General features: G+C 35.9%; 1 protein-coding gene across 1 annotated transcript in view; it reads right to left on the bottom strand.

The window, feature by feature from the left end:
- Nucleotides 1-1212: 1212 nt before the first annotated feature.
- LNX2 (ligand of numb-protein X 2) overlaps nucleotides 1213-25544 on the bottom strand; it is a 62149-nt gene continuing 37817 nt past the window's right edge. Inside the window, exons 3-10 of the mRNA XM_012471077.2 lie at nucleotides 23758-24005; nucleotides 22375-22574; nucleotides 17298-17666; nucleotides 14702-14845; nucleotides 11152-11329; nucleotides 8129-8360; nucleotides 5315-5473; nucleotides 1213-3462 (exon numbers count right to left, since the gene is read on the bottom strand). Coding sequence (XP_012326500.2) covers nucleotides 3327-3462; nucleotides 5315-5473; nucleotides 8129-8360; nucleotides 11152-11329; nucleotides 14702-14845; nucleotides 17298-17666; nucleotides 22375-22574; nucleotides 23758-24005 — 1666 coding nt within the window. The 3' untranslated portion in view covers nucleotides 1213-3326. The remainder of the gene's footprint in view (nucleotides 3463-5314; nucleotides 5474-8128; nucleotides 8361-11151; nucleotides 11330-14701; nucleotides 14846-17297; nucleotides 17667-22374; nucleotides 22575-23757; nucleotides 24006-25544) is intronic.

The following is a 25544-nucleotide window of genomic DNA, read 5'->3' as shown; positions in this document are numbered from 1 at the left end:
TACAGGAAGCAAGAAAGGGTGGGAAATAGGCCACAGGGGCAGGCAAGGGGCCAGACCACGAAAAGCCTTTTGTGCTGCACCAAGCCTTTTCATTTATCCTGCAGACAACATGGAACAAATGAAGGTTTTTAAACAGGGCAAGGACATGATTAGAGTTGGGGTTTAGAAAAGTTATTCTGAGGGCTTAAGAGTTTGGATTGAAAGATGAAGAGACAGGGAGGCAAATGCTTGGGAAAGCACAGATTTCAGTTTTGGAGATGTTGAGATCTAAGGTGTCTGTCTTAGGCTGTGGACTGTGGGAGCTGTAGACTCAGGTGTCAGTGGTGCTCAAAGTTGCAAGGGTTGAGATGGTATTTAAAACTCTAACAATAATTAGGTAGCAAGAGATCGAGGCCAGAAGAAATGAATAGACAAAGGCCTAGGAGATTCACCATTAGGAATGAAAGTGGGGAGTGGAGTTGAGAGTGAGACAGATGGAGCATCATTTAAGCCCTCACTCCAGCTTGGGTACAACATGAACCAGCAGAGAAGCTTTACAGTTACTGTGTGTGCTGGAGGCAGGAACTGGGGTGGGGCGGGGTGGGGATGGGGGTGAGTGCTCTGAGGAGGCTGCTGGAGTAAGGGAGGGTAAACAGGACCACGGAGTCATCTGGAAAATCGGATTAGTGGTCTGACCACAGAGGCCTTGGTTTGAACTTACTTACTAGAAAAGAAGACAACTTTGTTTCTTTCAATTAAAAATTTTTTTTTTCCTAGTAACCATATTACAAAGAGGCCGGGCATAATGGCTCACATCTGTAATCCCAGCAACTTGGGAGGCGGAGGCAGGTGGATCACCTGAGGTCAGCAGTTTGAGACCAGCCTGGCCCACATGGTGAAATCCCGTCTCTATGAAAAATACAAAAATTAGCCAGGTCTGGTGGTGGGCACCTGTAGTCTACTTGGGAGGCTGAGGCAGGAGAATTGCTTGAACCCGGGAGGTAGAGGTTGCAGTGAGCCAAGATCATGCCACTGCACTCCAGCCTGGTTGACAGAGCAAGATTCTGTCTCCAAGAAAAAAATGAAAAAGAAAAAGAAACTGTGGGAATAAGGTGGGTTTGTGATCCTGAGGTTTCATGCTCAGTATACTGTAAGGACAGTGGCGCCACCAACAAAAATACGGATCACAGACTAAGCCACAGCTACTGTTCAAGAAAAGAGACAACGTTACTATTACGGAAAGGATGACGTTTATTTCCATCCTGAATGATTCACACCATGATTTAAACATCTGAAAAATCCTGAAATAATTTAAACTGAAGGCACAGAACAAACCAAAATATTTATCAGAACTAAAAATGAGAAAAATCCAAATAGTTCTATAGTAACAATAAATTATGAACAAGTTTCCATCACCAAATATCACTCTGACCAAAAATGACTGTCTTTTGTCATAAAAGCTACAGCTTAAGCTGATTCCAAGATTTCTATGATAAAAATGATAGTGAAAAAAATGTCTTCTTTCAAAATACTCATTATGCCACCAGGTTCAATGTAAGTATTTTGTGTATAACAAAGTAGCAGTCAGGATATTTGTTGATGGCTACTCCCCAAGAAATGACACATTGTTACAAACTTTAAAAAAATAGCAAAGTTGATTACAAAATTCTATTTGGGGAGCAGGGAAAAAACTTGTTCCATGTCAGTTAGAATATCAAAGCATTTCAATATCAAATTGCTTCCAAAGCCAATCATCACATGACAGTAATATACTGTATGGGGCATTCCACTGTATCCTGTTATATGTTGACCATACAGTGTAACTAGGGTGTTGAACAAGTCAGTAGCAATGATTGTTGCTGTATCTTATTTATTCCAAAGATATGCTTTTTTTTAATCATTACAAAACTAACTGAAATAATCAGTGACATGCTACAGATACAATAAACCCCAGCAATGCAATTGCTAAGTCTGAAAATAAAGCAGTCATGCTTCATAATATATTGTACTGTAGTATTCTGAAATACATTCTCTGATTATCAATACCATTTATTACAGAGGTCACTTGTAAATTAGCTCAGATTCTGAACTAGGTTTCTAAATGAAACTTTTTTCAAGTATGCATATTAATAAGGTAAAGATATTTTTATCTTATTCACTTATTTGTTTCTTCAGAGGATAAGGATGTCGAATAAAGGACAAAAAAAATGGGCTAGTCATAGTTTTCAAAAACATTTCAAAAATATGAAATAGTCTAGTGACCAAGAGCTGACTTGAAGACACATCAAAACCTATATTTCCAATATAAGGGAATTTTCTGTCTCCTATTTGAAACAACTAAGCTCTTAAGAAATAATGAGAAAAATAATTGTTTCTAAAATACACAAGAAAGACTTCTACCTGAGTAAAATAAAAAGGTCTCCCTTTCTGTTACGTAGCTGTAATATATATGTATTTAATAACAATATGGATTTATCTTTATCATCTCATTTAATCAGATAAATCACAAAAACATTTCTAGCCAAGATTACTACTAAGAATAATACAACTCTAGAAATTATTTTTGGCAAAAACTACTTCAAAATTTCCCTACACAGCAAAACATTCCTTTGGAAATAGATTTTTATGCTTTTGGGCTGTTCAAGTGCAGCTTTACCATCTCTAACATTAAGCTGTAATTACCATCCAAATTCCTTTGTAACTGGATAACATTATCTTCTATTCTCTACTATTCTAATGATAGTATATTATTTAAGAAATCTCTTTAGTGTTGTCAGACTTATTTCCTCATCTTCTATAAGTATTGAGAGATTACAGTAGAAATAAACCAGAAAATCACCTTATAAACATTATGAAGTTTTGAAATGTTGCACCAATAAAAAAAATGGGGAACAGTTATCACCAAAATTTTAAAGTGTACTCATTCATGGCATTGGTTATGACAGTGGCAGTACACGCTGTTGTTACTGACTTCGCTGACATCAGGCCTGAGGGATATATAACTCATTCTATGATTCAGTTACTGAAAACAAAGACCCACCGAAGGTCTTTACTCCAGCTGGGGCACAGTTTTGGGGAGTTTTGCTCATTACCATAGGTAACATCATTTCAACAACTAAGTCTGAATTCTGAAAATATAAACTCACAAAGGTTAGTGGAAGACTTAAATGTAACTAATTTAGGAAACGATTTAAATAAACATAAAAGGACAATCTTAGTGGGTTTTGGCCCTGTGTATACCAGCTGTGTCAGCAGCTTCTAACAACCACAAACACAATGAAACCAAAGGGTTTTCTTTCAAAAACCTAAAAAAGGAAGACGCAAAATTCAAAACCAATTTCCAAAACCTATACAAGGCTGCCAGGCCAACAAATAACAGTCAGAGTGACTTTGTTCCTCTGCTCCTTCAACATGGGAACTAGTGCAGAGTGGCTCATGCCCACTGTTGACAGCCCATTTACGGCCACGATCATGTCGCCACACCTGGACAAAAAGGGACAGACACAGAATGTTACTATTTACATGGTATTAAAAAATATTCCACTTGGGATTTATTTTACATGAAAAATGCAGATTCACTTACCATTTAACTGTCAATGATTAGGGTGTATTATCTACTTTGTCTGGGACAGCTGTTAAGCCTATGCTGGCTTTCCCTTGCCAATCAAGGAAACCCCTGTGCCAACCACTCCAAAACCAGTAGGTGAATGTCAAGGGCAAGCAGAGTAATTTTCACACTAATTTAAGCAAAATATAGAGTAAATATGCTCTCTCTTAAAAAAAAAAGTCATGCATTTGAAGGGGGTTGCTTATTATTTTGACTGCTATTTCCCTATTCATTCTTAGAGCTCACACATCTGAAGGTTGAATTAAATTGGATATAAGACCCAAACTTCCTCTTCTTTCAGCTGTTGACACTCACTGTACTCTAGGTAGAATTATCGTGGATGGATGATGAATCGAAGGACTTTTCCAGTCTTATGATTATAATTACCGTAATTATCCTCATGGTTTTTGGTCTTCTATTTATACCATAAATATGCTACTTTATTGTTAATTACTTCAATTTCTTTTTGGAAGTAGAAGGAATACAAATTATAATTAAGAGAGGCCCAGACTGGTTGAGTAACTTAGCTAAGAGAGTGATTAATCCATTTTTCCCTACTCTTTCCTCCTAAAATGATTTTTTTCACTTTTATCAATATAGGCTGACCTGGACCATACCACTCCTAATCACCTTTCCATACATTATTTAGATGTCACTTACTCCTTGCAAACAGAGTAAATTCTCCATTTGTATAGCATTCTACATAGAATGTCAACATTTACTTTTTAAGAACAGCTTCATAAACAGGGCCTAAGAACTTAACAATCAACTACCTCCTCCCTGCTGGTGATGATCTCTTGCCATGACACCTTCTCTTTCTTCTCCCAGTGCCCAACCTTTGATAAGGAAGATGCTGTACACTAAGCAAGGATTTCTGCTCAGTGGTGGCAGCTGGCAGAGGGGTTAAAGGCCAGGGATCTAGAGCCAGACAGTCCTGGGTTTGAATGCCAGCCAATCACTTTCAGCTATTTCATTGCGGGCAAGTTTCTTAACCTTTTCAAGCCTCAGTTACCTTGTTTGTTTTAAAACAGGAATAATGAAACTTAACCTCATAGGATTGTTAAGAAGATTACATAATGCATGCACAGCACTTAGCACTGGGCCTGGCATCTCATAAGCTATTGTACATTCATTCATCAAATATTTATTGAGATCTTACTTTATGCAAGGTATTGTTATGGCTGCTAAGGATATAACAATAAATGCAACAAGATCCCTCTCTCATGGAGCTTGCATAAGTACGATCTCAGGTAGAGATGAGTGCTGTGGAGAAAAATAAAGCAGAGTCTTCTAATGACAGGACTGGACCTGAGAAGGCTGTGTGAGAAACTTACTCAGCGCTCAATGTCACATCACACAACATGTCCAGTGAAATAACTCAGGTTCATTTTCTGTTATCAGATTAATGAAATATATGCATAAGTGACAAGATAGTAAAGGTAACACTTCAGTCTAGATCAGGATTGGCAAATTTTTTTTCTGTAAGGGGTTATGTAGTAAATATTTTAGGCTTCAAGACCCATACAGTCTCTGTCACGATGGCATCAACTATGCTGTTGTAGTGTGGGAGCAGACAGTACATAAACCAGTAATTTAGCTGCACTGCAATGAAACTTTGTTTATAAAAACAGATAACGGGCTGGATTTGGTGCTCACCCCTGACCCCCGGTCTAGATCATGCCCAGTGTTATCAACATGAATCATATCATTAATTAGAACAAGACTCACTTTAATCTTCCATCATAATAAGCAGGAGTTCCCAAGACAATAGTTTTAATGAAAAAAGGCTGATTGGTGTGGTTCTCTTCATATCCACCAACAATACTAAAGCCCCAACTTCCCAAGTAGCTTCTTCGTAAAACTATATCGTGGCAGCTATGAAGTGTACTATAAAAAAACACAAAAATAAAGAAAAAATAAACATGGAGGCTTTTATAGCCACTCATTTTTGTTATAACCCCATACCATGTTATATTTACCACTCCTGGAAAAAATAAAAAGGGCTATTTACTTCCTTCTGAATAGATTATTTTGACAATCCATTTTCTAGCACAGACACAGTCCTAAGTAGACTCAAATTTCCCCAACTTTTTTCAGTCTTCCCAAGTGAAGACATATACACATACACACAAGTAGAGAACCTGGTTACAAACTACACCTCAGTAACCTGTACAAAAAAGGTTATGTATCTGTATCTGCTCACTGCATTGTCAACAAACTCCTCAATTCTACTAATCACTTTTATCTACAAGAGGAATTAAAGTGGGATGAAACAGGTCTAGTACTGCCAAGCCCAGCATGCAAATGAAAGAAGAAAAAGACCAGGAGCATAGCTTCCAAAAAGAAGGCACATAATTATCCTCCCTCTTTTCTGAAGATCCAATAGGCTTTTAGTCTACATGAGGAGTTATTTGTTCTTTTCTCCTTTACTTAGAAAGTTTTCATTTTAAGGGCATTTTATCTAACTGCCAAAATAGATAAATCAATCTGAAAAACACTAACAAAAAATCTTTTTCTTTTTTTTCTCTATCATAGACAAGCTGGGTACAGTGTCATGTGCCTGTAATCCCAGCTACTGGAAGGCTGGGCTTGAGCCCAGGAGCTTGGGGCTACAGTGAGCTATGATCACACCACTGCACTCCAGCTTGGGCAACAGAGCAAGATCTCATCTCTTAAAAAAAAGAAAATATATACACATCTATACACACATATGCATATATAAGTGTATCATAGACACTGAGAAACTACAGTTAGAATGCTACTGCCAGATTGGAGGATGTGTCCAGAGAGGGAGAAAAAAAAATGTACTTATGTTTTCATAGCTCTATGGATTTGGGAACAAACGCAGTGAGTAAAAACTTAATAACAAAGCAACCAAACAAACAAAAAACCCATACCTGAATGATACAGAAAAAAGATCTTTTTATAATAAATAAATATCTTTCATCTTTAGGTGAAACTGTATCTAAATGGATGGAAGGCAAGGTTTCCTGTTTTTAATCCATAAAACAGATTTCTTTAAAAAGCTGATTTTATAAAGCAATGTTTACCATGCCAGAACTTCTCATCTTATCTAGTTTCTTAGCTCATTGATAAGAAAGGCTTCTGGGATGAAACAAGGTCCTATGCACTGGCCTGGATTTAAAGGGACAGTGTTGGTTATTTTTCTAATGCTGCATCTTCTGAAACAAATAGCTCTCTGGCATACCCCAGCAAATTGCAGTGGAAGGCTTTCCCTTTGCAAGAAAAACAGAGCAGAGCTGCTATCCTATGCGGTGTGAAACCTGCATTTAAGTGCCATTTGTACCCACTGAGGAGGACACATGGTTGTTGAATATAGTTTTGCATTCAACAGAGACCGCCGTACATACATAGAATAGTAGTCTTTTATTGATAGGTATTCTTTCCACACAGGTGGGCTCAAAAACAGATTTTATGATACTGTGTTTTTCTCATCTAAAATCTTTGCTGTTATGCCAGCACACCAGAAAATACTCTGAACAAAGAGGTCAACATGCCACACCCCAAACTAGACTGGTATACAGATAAGGAAAATTAAAGGAAGCACTAGGGACCAAGTTTTTCCAGGATGCTGCTGCTCTCTGCTTGCCCCATCATTAGAGGTGCAGACGAGCTCTGAGGTCTGCAACACGCTGACCGGCCACTGCACAAGTAGACCACTTCTCACCCACCATGTGCAAAGGGCCTTGAAGCAGTATATAAATGCTAGTTGTTGTTATAAATATATTCCATGAGTCAGATGACTCAGAAAATAGCAAATTCCTACTGCTTATTTTTATTTTAAATAATAATTTTCATACTTGGTCAAGAATCAAAATGCTTCATAGTTCAGTTTTAGGATTCTTAAGTACAATAGGAATCTACATGGATTAGGCAACAAATTCTTCCTATGTCAAACAACTGCCTGACTGGGGAAAGGAATGTATCCTAGGATGGCACTGGAGGTTCCATGTGCTTCTGTGACCCCGACACTGATCAACCACAGCATATCTTGGCTGGTCACATTTATAAAAAGTAAAAGTGGAACAGTCATTCTTGAACACTAATGGTTTGGCTTAATAGACTCCTGCGTCCAATAAAAACTGAGTTTAAATGCTGCCTTTTTAGAGAGAGTTAAAAAGATTTTAAAAGGTGTTTAAGAAAGGCTTCTGGGATGGAGGGATGCCCCAAGATTGGCCTGGTTTTCCTGATGAAAAATGCACCAAGTCTGAGCACATAGCAGAATGAGTGTTGGTAAATGACAGGTTTTCTAAGTAAGAGATGGGGTTATCCAATAATCTCATGGCTAGCCCACTGAAGAGTCTTAATAGGAATGGACATAACTGCTTTCTTTGTGTACCTTTTAAAATATAATCTCCTAAGAAAAATTACCATTTTCTTTTGTAATTTGATTTGATGTTGCTACTTTTATTGAATTAAAGATTTTTTTTCTCACAATGGGTAAATTTACTATGCTACAGTCTGATAAGGGTTGCAAGTATGATTATGATTTCCGTCAAACAAGAAGAAAGCACTCAGTACCTTGGAAGTCCAAGCCACATGACCCATGATGGGGACCAACTGGTGTCATACTCATTTTCGCTAAAAGTACTTGGCTGCTCCTCCGTGTTTTGAGTCACCTCCTCAACAATCTGGACCTCAAGTGCTTTAAGGGCAACAGCAGGGGACGCGGCACTGGCTTTCAGCATGGCAACTGCCTCACTGTGACTTAAATTGGTCAAATCAATGCCGTTGATATTCAGCAACACATCACCTTTCAGATGAAGAAACAAGAAAAATGAGCTGAGCCACTGAGTATTCACCTGCAAATCCTGCTGTTTACAAACTGAGCAACAAAAGTTAGTGCCCACAATTCTGATGAGATAAGGTGAAAAGGCATTGATTATTTCTTCGTAATTTTTATAATATTGAGAAGAAACCCAACACAGAAAACATTTCAGTTTTAAAATAATGTCATAATACATGGAAAAAAGTGCGGCCTGAGGAACCCTGACATGACTGGAAGTCCGAATCATCAGTCTGAATTTAGCTGTGTATAGGCCCTGGGCAGGTTCATTTCTCTTCTTGGAGTTTCAGAGATTTCTACAATTCTGTCTAATCAAAAATCATTTGATCCTCTGCCCTTAGAAATAAATTTTTAATTTATTTTACTTTATACAGTTCCATACATACATAAGGACAGCCCTGCGGAGTTCACTCAGGGCAAACATCAGAATATGTACAGAGAAGCTATCCCTGGACTCACACAAAGAAATGAAACTTGTGATTTGAATGTTTTCCCCTGTTTGAGGAAGAAAAGAACTGTTGCTCTGCTAAGTAATATAATAAAAATGGCAATGAGGATTATATCAAAGGTTAGGAAAGGATTAGTTTTGTAGGAAGCAGACATTTGTGCTACAAAGTCTACAGAAATTTCTCTCTCCAAATTTATCATCGATTTTTTAGATTATGAAAGCAAATCGTTTTCATTGTAGAAAATTTAGAAAACATAATAAAATAACAAAAAGGAAATAAAATTATGCCAATTCTACAACTGGACAAATAATCTTTTCTTAATAGCAGCTTGAGATATAATTCACATACCATTCAATTCACCCATTTAAAGAATATAATTTTGTGGTTTCAGTATATTCACAGTTGTACAACCATCACTACAGTAATTTTAAGAACATTTTAATCACTCCCTCCATACTCATCAGAAGTCAATCCCCTTCCCCAACCCTAAGCAACCTCTAATCTACTTTCTGTCTCTACAGATTTGCCTCTTCTGAACATTTCATGTAAATGGAATCATACATGGTCTTTTATATCTAGCTTATTTTACTTGTATGACATCTTCAGCATTCATCCATGTAATTTGTGCCAGTACTTCAGTCTTTTTTATGGCCAAATAATATTTTGTTATATGGGTAGATCGCATTCCATTGATCCATTCATCAGCTGATGGGCATTTGAGTTGTTTCCACTTTTTGGCTATTGTAAGTAATGCTGCTATGAACACTGGTATATGAGTTTTCATATGGACAGTTGTTTGCATTTCTCTAAAATTGGAGTTGCTGGGTCATATGGTAACTATATGAGGAATCAGTTTAACTCTCTGAGGAACTGCCAAACTGTTTTCCAAAAACAGTTGTATCACTTTATAGTCCCACCAGCAATTAATGAGGGTTTCAGTTTCTCCACATCCTTGCCAGTGTTTGTTACTGGCTGTCCTTTTTATTATAGTAATCCTACTGGTTGTAAAGTAGTATCTCACTGTGGTTTTGATTTGCGTTTGAGACAGGGTCTCACTCTGATGTCTAGGGTGGAATACAGTGGCATGATTTCAGCTCACTGTAGCCTTGACCTCTGGAGCTCAGGTGATCCTCTCACCTCAGCTCCTGAGTAACTGGAACTACTACAGGTTCACACCACCACAGCTGGCTAATTTTTCTATTTTTTGTAGAGACAAGGTTGTGCCATATTGCCCAGACTGGTCTCAAACTCTTGGGCTCAAGCAATCCACCTGCCTTGGCCTCCCAAAGTGGTGGGATTACAGACGTGAGCCACCGCACCTGGCCTGAGCATCTTTTCATGGGAATACTGACCATTTATTTATCTTATTTGGAGAAATGTTTATTCAGATTCTTTTCCCATCTTTATATTGTGTTTTCTGTCTTTTTAATTAGAGTTGTAAGAATATATATTCTAGACACAAGCCATTTGTCATACATATCATTTGCAAATGTTTTTCACATTCTGTGGGTTATTTTTTCATTTCCTTAGTTGTATTCTTTGCAGCACAAGTTTGCAGTTTTAAAGTCTGGTTTGTCTATATTTTACTTTGTTGCTTTTGCTTTTGGTGTCATATCTAAGAAACTACTGCCTAATCCAAGGTCATGAGGAGTTACACTTGTATTTTCTTCTAAGAGTTTCAGCTCTTATATTTAGGTCTTGAATCCATTATGACTTAATTTGTGTTTATGGTGTGAGGCAGGGGTTCGACTTCATCCTGGAAAAATATATTTTCAGCGTCACTTTTCTTACCTTATAAACAAACTAAGTCTATTTTTTTTTTTTTTACCATGCTAATAGTGGCTAACTGCAACCCCCATCTATATAAATTATATAGCATTGATAGGGAATATGAAATGGCAAATGCATTTATCCCTAAAATTAAGTTTGTCTTCTGCTCCACCTCCTCTCTGAGTCCCTTTCTACATAGACACTTTATTAAAAGAAACATTTATTTTTCAGTGAGATGGCCCTTCAGAGTACCTAAGTCTGTTGTAATGCTAGAGGATCTTTTCCCAAGATAAAATAATCCAAGAGTCTCAGTAATGGTTAGCAAATTTGGAAACCGTCATCGAAATTCAGCAACTTTCCTTTATATAAGGCATTTTTCTAACCTCATAGAATGACTTCATGCTTTCATATGCAAGGGACAGTTTAAAAGATTTAAAAAGGTCACATTTAATAGATACTTTGTAGATACTCTTTATTTTTAAAAATGTGCGTTAATTCAGAAATAAGATGTGGTAAAATTTTTCAAGAGCCCATCTTACCTCTCTTGATTCTGCCATCTCGTGCAAGGCAGCCATGGGGCGGCACACTGGTCACAAAGATGGGCAGCTCACCACTCTTACTTCCCCTGCCCCCAGCAACAGTCATGCCAAGGGACTCATGTGGTTCCTTCTTTACAGTAATGTGTTTTTCTTGGCATGTAACACACTGAGTAAGATCCTAAAACACAAGAAAAAAATTATTGGATAATAATATAGTTGAAGTTATTACTTCAAACTAAGGTAATAACTTACATGGCATTTATAAAGTGATTATTTTTATTCCTTACTTGCAAATGAAAGTAATATACAGTTCTTAATAAGTCTACTGTGGATCAATGTCAAATTTTGGACTATGTTATTTTCATATGACGGTTTGTATAGGTGAAAAACTCAAGACTGCTAAAATATGGCAGTCAAAGTAAAATAAGCACATCGTTTGTGTAATTTGAGCTTCATGTTTCATCAACTGCATAAAAGTAAATGATGCTTTTGAGTTTTAAGAATCTGAAGACAAATCAAGTAATTTTACTGCCATCTTTCTCCCCATTTATTTGAAAGAAAAGTTGACAGAGTAGTACAAAAGTACAGTGTAGATTTTGGCAACTGTGAGAAAAAGGCCGTCGACCTATCTTCCTGTTCTTACTGACTAGGACTATGAGTACTCAATAATAAAAAAGGTGCAAATCTACCTTCAAAATCTTCATGAAAAGCTAAAAGGATATGAAATGACTGAATTTCTGAAAAAGTCAATGACAAGGGAAATAAATTCCCAACAAACTAATATTCTCCTATTTTTACTGACATTTGTTACTATTACTTATTATTGAGACACTCCTGGAAGAAAAAGAATTTAAAACATCACTTTTCTTTTGAATTAGAACTCAGTAAAAAATAAGATGTACGTATGCAATATTAATATTAAAATAACATTTGAGTTTAGCCTGTGAAAAGCTAATGCCTTTACTGCATTATTTCTTTTAACCTTCACAAAAGTATTTAAAGTATGTATTATTGACCCCATTTTACTGATGATGAAACAAGCTTGGGGAGGTCATGAAGCTTGTCCCAAATCTTTTAATTTTGGCAACTGTCCTGGGATTCAAAACTTATGTGTGTTAAAAGTATGTACAATACATAGTAATGTAAATATGTATTTTGTATATATCCATATAGTCTGATGGACTACGTGTACATATTGTATATATGCACCCACACAAGAACTATTCCATGAAGTGTACAGCACAAGATAATGACTCAAAAGGTTTTAACACTTATCAACTGTTAACAGAATGTTACGGATAATTAACATTGTTAATATATAAAAAATAAAAAATAAAAATTATATTTACACAGTTATAACATTTCCTTAAATCACATTAAGAATTGACAGGTATTTAACAGTTAACAATGGCATTTATCAAATCTCTAAATCAGGGCCTGGAATTCTAGACCTATCTACACTTCTCTAGATGTGAAATCTATACTCTTGAAATTTATATTTGTAATAGCAGCACAGTATTCTCAGAAAATTTTATGACCAAGGAGAAAATTTGTAAACATTTTAAGGCGCTCTCCTATCTAAAGGTATGAAATTTATGTCAGCAGCCTGTAAAATTAGGCAAACACAACTTTATTCTAAAGATAACTCAGGTAAACACAGCCTTGAGTATATTTATTTAGGCAGGTTCAATCCTTAGATATTTAAGCAATTAAGGGTGAGTGTTTTATTACCCTAGGTGACTGAAATGTATACAGTTTTTCCCCAGGAACCAAACCAAACTTCAAAGATTATACTCACTGTGCTTCAAGGAACTTCCTAAAACCACATGAATGTTTATTGAAACAGCTACTGGGAAGCTTTGTAGTAGACTAATATATCCTTTAATTTTTTTAGAATGATTATAATTGTCTGAAAAGGTTGTTTTGGTGAATTCGTATGTGTTTTCCCTAGGAGACCTTTACTTTACTATATCAGGATTTGACATAACAAATAGAGATATTGTAGTAAATAGCTAAACGAACACATTCCATTTCAAGTGTTTGCTCTAACCAGTCAGGTTTGCAGAGTGCCTGGAATAAGGATAAATTAAGCATTGCTATTTAGAACACTGTCATATAAAATTAAAGAGAATGAGAATTAGCATAGTTATAACAGAAAAATATATGTGTCCAAAATTGAAATAAGGAGAGTTTGCTATATGAATACTGGAATTATTAAGTACAGTCTTTCAAAGTCTCTTAAAACTATAATGTTGTTATATATAATAATATCTCAAATTATTATAAAATTCAATAACATAAAAGATTCAATTATCAACTTGTACCTTATAGTTTTATATGTATACAAAAGTTGTAAAGCAAGGACTGGCTATATGAAACAATGCCTATTCAAAATTTCCCATTTAAAACAATTACCCCTTTTCCACAGTCATTATTTAAAGGCAAATTACAGGTTTCCTTCATACATTTCGGGTTTTGCTCAGAAATGAGAATAAAGTCTGCGATTATAATTTATTTTAAGTATTAACTAAACCAAAGACTAGTGACAAGTCTGTACAGAACTTAAGCTCAGAAAACCGTATAAACCTGATGGGCCAAAAATACTGTCTTTAAGCTAGTGCTGTCTTAGGGTACCAGAGACAGACTCTAAAGATAATTATTCACTCAAATGTTGTACTTTGAGGTGACAATAAGTTTTTGTTTAGTAAAACAATTTAATTTTGCTTAAGGAGAATTACTTTGCTAGCTCACATATAGCTTTTATTTTCACACAATTAGGTAAGCATAACATCATTGTTTAAAACTCCTGGCTTACTGGAAGTGTTCAAATAAAGGATCAAATGAAGTAAGTAAAATAAAGAATGCTAAAGGACCATCTTTTCAGATTTTTGGACTGAAAGTGAGGTAGCATCAAAATTCTCAGCTCAGATAGATAAACGTGGAATACATCATAAAATCAGTGAAATAGTGATTCTGAAGAAACAGTAACAAATCTTAACATATGGGAAATTTAAATGATTTAGGGTAATATTCCTCTAAGCTTTAACATAAAAAGAAATATTCTATATGTACCTATCAAAATTCATGATTCATATGTTTAATATTCACACTTCTAATTCTGGTTTTGTAGGCGACAGGCTCAATTGCTAAGTATAGATTTGTCAATCTTGTCTTCACTATGTTATTTCAATAACCAGCTCTTACATTTAAATAAGCAACCCAAGATAAATTCCACTTTCAAGTAGGATTAAACAAATAGAAGATTTCATGCTTCTCGTTAATCACCTAGCAAAGGAAACTTCCCCTCCAAGAAACTATCTCTAGTTCTAAGAAACAAAGCAGTCACTCTCCAAGGTAGCAAAATAAATACATTTCACATTCTAAACACCTATATTTACCTCTTCCAACAGAAAAACAACGCTCATTTGAATCTTTTTTAAAAAACTGCTTTATTGAGGTATAACTGACATACAAAAAAACTTCATTTAAATCTTATCAGCTTGTAACAATGATCCTTTGATGGTGGCATTAAAAAAAAAAAAATCCTTACCTTATGTGAGCTTGGTCTGCTGTAATACGGTGGTGGTGTGTGGTGCTGGCTGCTGCCGCTATGATTTCCTGCTTCTCTCATAGTGTTACCAGGCTGGGGCTTTCCTGGTCTAGCAATTGTTAAATTCACTCTCTCTCCACTGGCCTGGAGAAAACACAAATACATTACCACAAGTCACTAATGATGTTTGTCATTTTAAAGACTACACGCAGTGTAATTTTCAACGCACTTCTCAATCACTATACCAGGGCATCATCTGGGCAGTGACCACAAGCACCTGGTGGCAAGAGGAATGAGTTCATTTCATTAGCTAATATCTTAAAACTTCTGCAGTTGAAGCACACACACACAAAGATCTTGGGCATGCCCTCTGTAACCCCACCTCTAAAATGACCAAGGCAAAGTGGCCACACTGCCTGGGCTCTCATCTCCCCATGATTGGTAACTTTTCTTGTAATACTTCTTTGCCTCTTCAATGTTGGTCTTAATATTGTAAGGGAGAACAAAGGAAATAAAATAGAAGGAAGAATTGCTTCGAAACTTGATTAGAGTCCATTGTGACTTTTGAAATAAATTCCATGGTAGCTACTTCAGAAATAATAATGAAATTCTGCACAGCTTTGTTTTTGCTGCTTTAGGTCTAAGTCAAAAATAGGACATCAGCTTCAACACTCTTGAAAATAATGACTACAGAAATCCTGCATAACAAGACTTCATATATACGTGTGTGTGTGTGTATGGCATATGTGTGTGAATGTGACACACACATCTCAAGGGTTAAATTACTTTAGAGATTCATGACTATTGTTTTAAATTTATAGGCTTATTACCTATTTTCAACATATGTTTACGCTGGTTATATTTTTACAAGTTATGTAATCCTTCCTTTTAAAGTATAAGTCTAATTTATTTGATGATCACTCTTGGTCATGACCACAATGCCCAATTTTACTGTAATTCCTATGGGAAAATATAATAGCCTGCTTTAAAGAAATTGTGGTACAAAGTGGAGACCTATCCCATGATTATAGTCAATTATGTTAAGAAATCACTTTATTTTCAATTCTTACATTAGAAAATAAGTGATAAACAAGTTTAATGCCTTACAAAATTCATTTACTATTGGTTTCCTTTTAAGACATGGAGTATATATATATTTAATCCAAAAGCAGTAAGACTTTTACTTATTTTCAAAAAGAAACAAATTGAGCAATTTCAGTTTTCCATTATTTGGAGAAAATTATAGCACAAAAGATGATGAAACATAAACATTCAAATATAAAATATTATCATGGACAATTTAAAATACATTTTCTACCTGTGTATCTATATTTTTTACATTTTGGTTAGAAATTTAGTTAGAATCATCTAATTGGATGAACTAAATTAGATAATTTAAACATTTAAATTAAATTAGATAATTTAAACATTGCCTGACATATAGTTCATCTATTATTTTCTATCTTATCGAGCTGACCTCTCAACCTCTCACTTGACTCTTTTACTCAAACAAATGCTACAACTCTATTAGCTTTCTTCTTCCTCTTCCTCTTCTTTTTTCCCCTCCTTCCCACCAATCTCCACTCTTACAAGATAAGCTGGGTTTTAGTGATCAGCTGCTGGCTGATACCCACAGATATAGGTCCTAATGTTGCCTCTGATTTAAGAAAATTTTAAGGCATCCAATTTCTTTAAACCTCAAGTCTACGAAATTAGACCAATATCAAAATCTCCTCTCAATACAATAAAGAGGGTTGAGACTTGGATTTTCTTATAGTCTTAAATTTTCATTGTTAATTTGATTCTGTGTTGTAAATACATTTTTCAATGACTATCAGCCTAGCCTACTTCCTGATGCTCAATTATATAATGCTTGGCTTCCTTTATAGTGTTTTGCTGTGCTAACTTTAAGAAAAACATCTTTTTGTTGCACCTTTATCACTGCAGAAGTTGCTCATATCATTAAATGCTATGGCATGTTGCAGAATGTGTATATCTTCTCTGGATGACTTTCCAATTTATCTGTCTTCATGCTTTTATAAAAAACATGTTCTTTCTCTAATAATGACTATCCTTCCTTACGTCACAAGCATGCTATGTGGACAAATTTTATCATGTATTTTAAACACTCTGAATTCCTTAAAAACACCACCAACAAAGCACTATAGAGATAAGAGTTACTCTTCTCCTATTTATATAAATCCCAACAGAGAGTTAAGACACCAGGTAAGTCAGATCCTTGGTAATCACAACTCTTTTGAGCTTCCCTTTCCTCACTTCTAAATGGTGGACACTACCATCTGCTACATCTGGCTAAATCATAGAACCAAGAGCCCAAATGAGAAATGAATGTGAAACAGTAGAGCCCACTCTATAAATAACCATTCCCAAAGTTCATAGGGATGCAGTTTTTAGAAAAGACTATTCCCAATGAAGTTATACTTGTGTGGATTTTAAAGAATTCAGGTAGCTACACCTGATTTTCTCATGAAATATAAAATGTCCCCTGAATTCTGATGTCATTTGCCAATGAAAACAAATACTGCTATATGGTCATTACGGCCAAGGCTTTGGAATGAAGGCCAAGAGGGTTTACCTGAATAATCTGGGCAGCAAGCTCCGGAGTTCCATGCTTCAGGTCATGCCCATTGATGGCCAGCACTCGGTCATTGCTGCTGAGCCTGCCGTCCTGGGCAGCCAACCCCCCTTCCAACAGATCAAGAATAAAAACACCTGGTTCATCTGTCCTTCGCACTAATTTAATACCAAGCTGTTCACCAGAGTCCCGTTTATGAAGAACCACTTGGAAAATCTCTTCTCGTGGGGAGTTACTATCAGAATGGCTGTGTGCTCGGTTGCCAAAGCGCCTCTCTCGAAGCACAGTAAGATGCAGTGTGTTGCAGGGCTGGGAAAGGACAGCTCTGGCATAGTTATGGGACACATTGCTGATATTGTAGTTGTTGACCTAGAAAAAAGGAATTGTGACCAAAGTGTGACAACCTTTTATTTTTCCAATTTGTAGAAATGTTTATGTAACATTTCCAAGGGAAACTAAGTATTGCAAGAGTGCTAAGTATGGTGAGAATGCTATACAACCATTATTTACAAAGAAAACCACATCAAAGACATTTAAAAACAGAGTTTCTGGTATTAACTTACAATGACTAGCATCAAGGAGAGAATGGTAGCTAGGATCACGGGCTTTAATGACAGTTTTGAATTTGAGTCCTAGGTTCTTCCACTTACTAACTGATAACCTTAGGCAAATTATAGAACTTGTCTGAATGTGTTTCCTCATCTGTAAAATGTGTTTACTTCATGGGATCAGTATGAGAATGAACAGATCAACCTGTGGCAAATACTAATGCAATAAATACTAATTCTAGTGGAACAAAAATTTAAGTTTTACTGGATTACAAATTTGCTTTTTCCAAATGATACACACTTAAGCTAGACAAAACAAACTGTTATTTTAAGGAAAGTGGCATATTCCAGGTATACAACCTTATTATAATAAGCAACTTTTAACTTGAAAGAAAATCAGGCTAATTGTAATCTCACTCTAATTCTTCAGCACACAAGTATTAGGTGGATGCAAAAGTAATTAAGGTTTTTACTATTAAAACTAAAATGTAATGTATATCTAATGCGTTAAGCATAACTCAACACTCATATAGCATTTATTTATTAACCTCTATAACCTTAAAAAAGTATAGTGACTGATCCTTGGATAGGTAACGGCACTTAAAAAATGATAGTTTTAAATACGACTATTTTGAATTTGTTGATTTTGACCTATCTATACCTTTCAGAATTCAGTCATCAAATTCATAGAAGCCATACACAAACTTTTTTTCTCCCAAGACTGCAACATTTATGACTTTGGCAGTCATCCAAGTCCTTGGTAAAAGTATTGAATAATACAGGGTCAAGAACAGAACTTCCGAAGTTCTATTATATTTATAAAGCAGCTTCTAAAAAACCAGGCAGATGTAGATTCATTAGTCAAAACCACCATTTCCAGCTATTTAGCTTAAAAGCTACCTACCTGTAGGTTCACATTTCTCCATCTTGTATTCAGACATATCACACATATCACAAACGACTTTAAAAAATGTTTGGCTAAAATCCAGCCATGTGTAAACATGCAGCCTCATAACATATTTGTGAAGCAGGCTGGGGAATATTCTACAACTGGAAAAAAATTTCTCTTCCAGGAATGCATGGTTGCCGGTGAAATTCAGAGAAAGCAGAAACCAAATAAAATACTGTTTCCAGATTTTGTAAAAATAGCATCAGCATAGCAAACTATCACATTTTTGAGCTAAATCTTTTTTTTTTTTTTTTACCAATAAACAGCTATAATTATTTTCCTTCAAAACTGAAAATGCCTACATTATCGATGACTTCATTAAACTGAAAATACTTAATAATGTTCTAAGTTATATTACTTTTATTAATGATATTGAGGTAATTTGTAACAGCAATTTTTTTTTCTTCAAAACTGCTCAAAAAGGCTGCATATGAAACTCTAAGAGTAGAAAATGGTTCTGAGGGCAGATGGTTCTCCTTTTCAAAGTATCTAATAACATCTGTGTATGTAAATAAATATATATATAAATGTGGGAAAACCACCAAAGCCACACACTGCTTATGTATACGGTCTGCAAAAATGAAAATGCAAGCTAGCTCATTGGTCTGTAAATGAACCATCTTACTGCCACTAAGATTTTCAAATTGGTTCACTGTGTTATATTTATTCAGCTTATACAAAGTTGGAGGTGACCAGATAGTAAAATATACCAAATAGGCTTCCTTCCAAGTGTTTACTTTTGAATAACCATCAATAGTCCATATCTGGGAAAGGGGTGTGGCTTTATTTACTGGCTCCAACACACCAGTTAAAAGCCAGCCAGAATCCAGGGCCTATAATAGGGGAGACACTTTGTGAATTCATTAATCAGGTTATGTGCTCAGACTTTCCTTATCAATTTGAATCATTAAATTAGATATAAGATTGCCATTATTGAAGCTATTAGTATACAGGTTTACATAAACAGTAATAATTCAGTGGAATTTCTACAATGTAAACTTTATGACTTTGAGTTAATTCCCAAAAATATGGTCAACAATTTCAGATAATTATAATCTTTTGAGGTATAAAGATTCAGTTAATGAATCATTCTCTATTATAGAAATAAGCCCACTGATGAAGTGTATTAGTGAACAAAATTTAAAAAACAAATCTCAGTTATATTCAAAGAATTAGAAATAAAAACATTTGTTTTTACTTTTAAAATTAAGAAAGAGAATGAAAAATGTATAACTATAGTAACAATACTGGGCTGGTAGCAAAAAACAAAACACAAAAATAAGTGTACACACTTAAATTTTAGCTAAAAAGCCCAGAAGTGGGAGAGTCAAAGAACACTGAGTGGGCGAGTCAAAGAACACTGAGTGGGCTGCAGAAAAGGACTATCTGGCTTTCCTGATCTTGACTGCCAAATTGTCAAGATGTCTGGGAGGATGATGCTGGGAAATGAGCTATAAAAGTCCCTCTGAAAAATCAGGTCAGGAGCTAGGATGTAAGAAATTCAAGGGGTCCTACAAGTTGTGCCAGCCTGTGCAGCTAGAGTACTAGCATCATAAAATACAGCTAGGATAACTACATAGCTAGCTATGACAGGATCAGAAATCAGATTTTATATAAGTTGGATTAGTTATGTTCCTGTATTCCTCTATTTCTTCTAAGTATTTAGTAAAAAACAAAACACTTTTTGAAAGTTCAGTCTGTCTCAGCCACACTAGGGGTAATGAAGGAAGGGTTTTGGCCTCAGTGTTAATTATTTTCAGGAATAACACACCATGAAAAGCAGCATACAAACGGAGTGGAAATCAAACCCAAAAATCCTTAGCAGGAAGATCAATCCTGGCTGCCTTTGTAGCCTTCCCCAGCCCCAAGTCTAGAGATTTCCTTTCAAGAACTAAAAACACTAACCAAGTTTTTATTTTAATAAAGAAGATGGCTATTGTTATATTCAAATTCACTCTTTTATTGACTCAGCAAGTGTTTTCAGAGCACTTACTTATTATAAAGTATGAGAAATCTGTTTCATAATCTGTACCGTTAGGGTGGTTGCAATTACCATAGATCACGCCTACATATGTGAAATGTTCACATAATTTACTGTAACTGATCATCTGCCAAGTGATGAAGAGAAAAGCGATGAATACCAATAATAACTAATGTAGGAAGAATCAGTATGGGCGAGAATGGCTGAACAAAAGCTTTAAGGATGAAGGTGATCAAACTGGTGCATGAGATGAGGACAGGTTGCAGTGTGGGAATAAGGTGTCTGCAGGAAGAACATTGCTATGTCTGTCTCTTCTACTGGATTATATATTCCATGAGGACAGGTCAGTATTTTGCTCTGAAATGTACCACCAGCAACTAGTACAGTGCTTAGAAAATTGGGAGAAATGAATGAGCTAGTGTGCCTGAAATAAAGAGTTGAGATTAAGAAGACAGGTTATATAAGAGACCATAGAGGACCTGGACTATTAGATTAATCAGTCTGGACTTGACTGCCTAGCTGAATCTTTGCAAGGCAAGCAGGGTTACGGATGTATTAAACTGGCAGTAATTGTGTCAGATTTAAGGGAGGAGAGTCGGGAGGCATAAGTATATAATAGGGTATTATACTAAATTAGGTATGAAATAATGAAGTCCTAAACTCCAGAAGTGGCAGGGAAATGGAAGTAGGGGGTAGATATCAACAGGTCATGGTGAAGGACTGAATCCACAAATCCAAGGAGAGAGAAGTCCCTGTGCTTGGGTTGGCAGAAAACATTTTTTCTTATTTCTTCTCTCTCCTAGAAGTTATCCATTTTTAAAGCTTTAATTATTATCACCTTTGTATGATGTAAATATTCCAGGCCAGCATTAACATAAACTCCAGTCTTGTAGAATTCTTACCATCCTCCTACGCTCACCTCAACATGCCCTCTAATAAAATATCTTGTCCCATGCTAGTTCCTTTTTGAGAATACCTGTTTCTTGTTAAAGATCATCTTCTGAAAGGGAAAACAGTAAGGGGAACAACAGGGATTATTGAAAATGCAGAGTTAGACTGTCCGCTGAGGAGAGTGTATGAGGGGGTTGATAGGAGACGACTGTAAGATTTCTGAACTCTATCTTATATTCTGTGGTATAAATTATGAGTGTTGCATGGTTTTTTCTTCTCTAGATTTTAGTAATCTGTGTAGAAAAGGATAATTCCAACAATGAAGGTAATGAGTGGGAAAACAGGGAGTAACAAAGCCAATGAGATGATAATTTCAACATGGATGAAGGTGGCCCTTGAACAGCCATTCAAGAAGTCCAAGCAGGAAAAGGCTAGCCAGACCAGGGAAGAGTCTAGCTAGCTCAGGGAGCCTGAGATCACATGCCAAGCCACATCACATGCAGAAATGAAAATTAAGGTACGAAGAAAAAAAATATTCCATGTATACTGGAAAATAACACAAATTTATAAATTCTGATGTTTTGCATATAGAAACAGCAAAACTAACCTATATATAATTTAGGTTCCATAACAACAGAATTTTCTAAGGTTTAAGTGTAAGAATAAGAACAAAAAGGCACATGTTAACAGAATAATTAAAACTGATACCTGAAGAATCTGGTCTCCAGCAAGGAGTCTCCCATCTCTGGCGATGACCCCATCCCGATAGACCTCCTGGATGACAATGTTAATCAATGGTGTTTCATTGCCACCCACAATGCTGATTCCTAACTGAATGTAAGGATTGGACCGATGAATTTCAATCGTGGTGATTTCTCCTTCTGGTAAACTAAGTGGCTGTTGTGTGGCTGCCAAGTTAAAAATGAGACAGAGAAAAACATACATCAAAAAAAAACCCCAACAATTTATATTCTGATTATCTTCAGGTAAATATGTCATATTAATACATGATTAACAGCTAAGCAACAAAGAAACAAAATGACAAAATATCTGTATGTTAACATTATCTGAAGATTTTCTCTACCAAAAGTGATCAGTAAATAACTAATAAATAGCTACTATGTGTCAGATCATTAGGGATAACACGGTGATCTGATTAAGAAATATGAAAAGAAAGTCATCCTGCCTAACTGATGAGAGAAAGTACAGACTATGAAACTTGTACAAAATACAAGGCAGTGCAAGGAAACACTAGCTCTGTGGCATAGAAACAGCACAGATGTTGAGAAAGTAGCCAAATCAAGCTCCTAAGAAGAGGTGGGTCTTGAACAGAGCCGTAAGAAACAAAGAAGATGCATAGTTGCGGCAAGGAAAATTCAAATTTGTAGTAGAGCTTGGAAAAAGAAAATCATTTTTAAAAAGAAATACCAAGGGCCAACTACCATGATATGCCCAAGATCCATGACTACAGGCCTTCAGTTAACTTCCTAGTCGGTTATAGAGCAGTGGCTGGCACCAGAGGTGTATAATGGTAAGAAGCACGGTCTTGGAATCAAATGCAAACCCAGTTATTTACTGGTTGTATAAACTTAACCAATTAATCTCTCGAGTCTCAGTCTTCTTGTTTAAAAAAAAAAAAAAAACCCAAAACTTAAAATGTTATAAGCATCTAAATAGTTAATACATATAAAATGTTTGGCACAGTGCCTGACACAGAATAGCATTTAATCTGAGCTATGTATTTTGTGTTGTTCTTGATGTTGACTTCTTATGACAAGAAGTGAACAAGTTTCTGAATACACACACAGACAGTAAGAACCATGAGAACGGGTAGTGAGTTCACAGACTGCAACAGAAAAGGGATGGGTTAGGACCACCCGCCTCTGGGGTAAGATGTGTGATTTGTTTCTAAAATGCAGACTGTTAGGAGGCTTCTGTATGTAGAGAGTGCTGGTTTGTATTAGAGAGAGTGCTGTTTGATTAGTGAAAATTGTACAATGAAAAGGGTGAATGATGAAAAAAGTATGTGTTGGACAAGTAGCGGAAAGAAAGGAAACAGGTGAAATACACAAGGAGTTGTACCACACATACTGTCAGCTCCAGCACTCTCCTCAAAGGCAGGATTGTCAAGGCCAGGCTCCTCACTCCATGTGGAAAGAGACGCTGATGTCAAGTGCCGCTCCACAGGCACTGTGCCTGTCCCCAAACAGTCTGTTTCTGGAGATAAGGTAACTGCAGGATCTAGTATAGTGGGTCCATTTTCATTCTCAATGTCTGCCTGAGTTTTACTAGTTTTCCTTCTCTCCAGGGCAACTCTCCGATGAGAAGCTCCAGGACATCTAGAAAAAGAATATCAGATGGTTTCCAGATGATTTTGAAAACAAACAAACAAAATAGAAAGGGGGACTAATAGCTTGTACCACAACAAAAGAGTGGCCACGGCTTCTACACAAACAGAACCAGAAGCTAGAAGTACCTACAGGCAGTACATAGTTGCGATCCTAATCTCCACTCACACTCAGTTCTTATTGCTCCACAGAGCAGAAAATCAAAAACAGAAGGTATTAGCATGACCAATGGTTTGGTATGTATCTCAAAGCATATGTCAATAAAAAATTGTACGCAGGTATATACTTGTCACCAGAAAAGACCCTAATAGTCATCTCAGTATTGCAAGAATTATTCTGAAATTCTGATTACATAACCCCTTTACAGGTTAAATGGCTTAACCACAGCAGTGAAATCAGCAGTCTTCCCCCACAAATGGTTGTGTCCGACTTAGACTTGATTGTGTCACCATGCTTCTACACTCTTCACAGACACACGACACACTCATTAATTAGTGGAAGCTTTACGACTGACAGGAAGACAAAGCAAAGACCCATATAATTTATCTTATGATAGACATGGAAAGAAAAACATGCCTCCTAGTTTGTGAAATTAGAATTTCAACAGAATTATAGATATGCTACATAAACTGAAGAATATATTCCAAGTACTTGGGAAGCTTACATAAATATCCAGAAATCACAACCGTTAACCTGTTTGTTTTTATTTATTTAAGCAAATAAAAGGTGCAGATGGATGCCTGTTTTTAAACTTAAAGTCTCTATATAACAAATTTTAAAAATGATGTCAAGGGGCCAGTGCCTTTCCACTGGACACCTTGACTGACAGTGACTAATGTCTAGTTTGAAGGATGGGGGAGGACAAGAAGATTAGTTAAGTTGGACACATAAACCTGAGGCCTACCGTGACTCTACAGATGCCACCTGCTTTGGTTGTAATTAGCTACGGTAATGCTTGGTAGGATAGGTAATCACAGACCTTATGCCTAAGGTTACAGACCTTCACTCAACAATATTTTTTAAAAATCCAAAATTTCTAACACAATAAAATACAGAATTAAATTCAATTAAAACTAAAAGCAATCCCTTAACTATAAAAATAATGCATTTTCCCTCCTGAAGATTTCTTTTAAATCCTGGATTTCAAGTTCTTGCAAAAGATTCACTATGAAATGTCTTTATTCACCTTTCTCTCATTTCTTGTTTTCTCTACACCTTGTTAAGAAGGGGACAAATGGTTTTCTCCTCTGTGTTGCTGTACAGCAATCCAGGGAATGCTCTTCCAAGGGCCTGACAACTAGTTTTGAAAATTAGATCATAAAAAAATTACTTTTGTCAAGCAAGCAGGTTTAATAAAAAATACATTTTAAAGTATTTTATTCAAAAAAAGTTGAGGCAAAAACTGGACCATAAAAATAGTATGACTGAAAAAGACAGGTAAAGATTTAATTTACAAAAATCACACCACACACAAGTATCTACACAAGAATAGCTAGTTTTCAATGGAAAAAATGAACCAGGAATAGAAAC

Source organism: Aotus nancymaae, unplaced genomic scaffold, assembly GCF_030222135.1.
Source record: "Aotus nancymaae isolate 86718 unplaced genomic scaffold, 86718_ANA_hifiasm-v0.15.2.pri h1tg000009l, whole genome shotgun sequence".
Classification (NCBI taxonomy): Eukaryota; Metazoa; Chordata; class Mammalia; order Primates; family Aotidae; genus Aotus; species Aotus nancymaae.
This window is presented reverse-complemented; position numbering and strand designations above follow the sequence as displayed.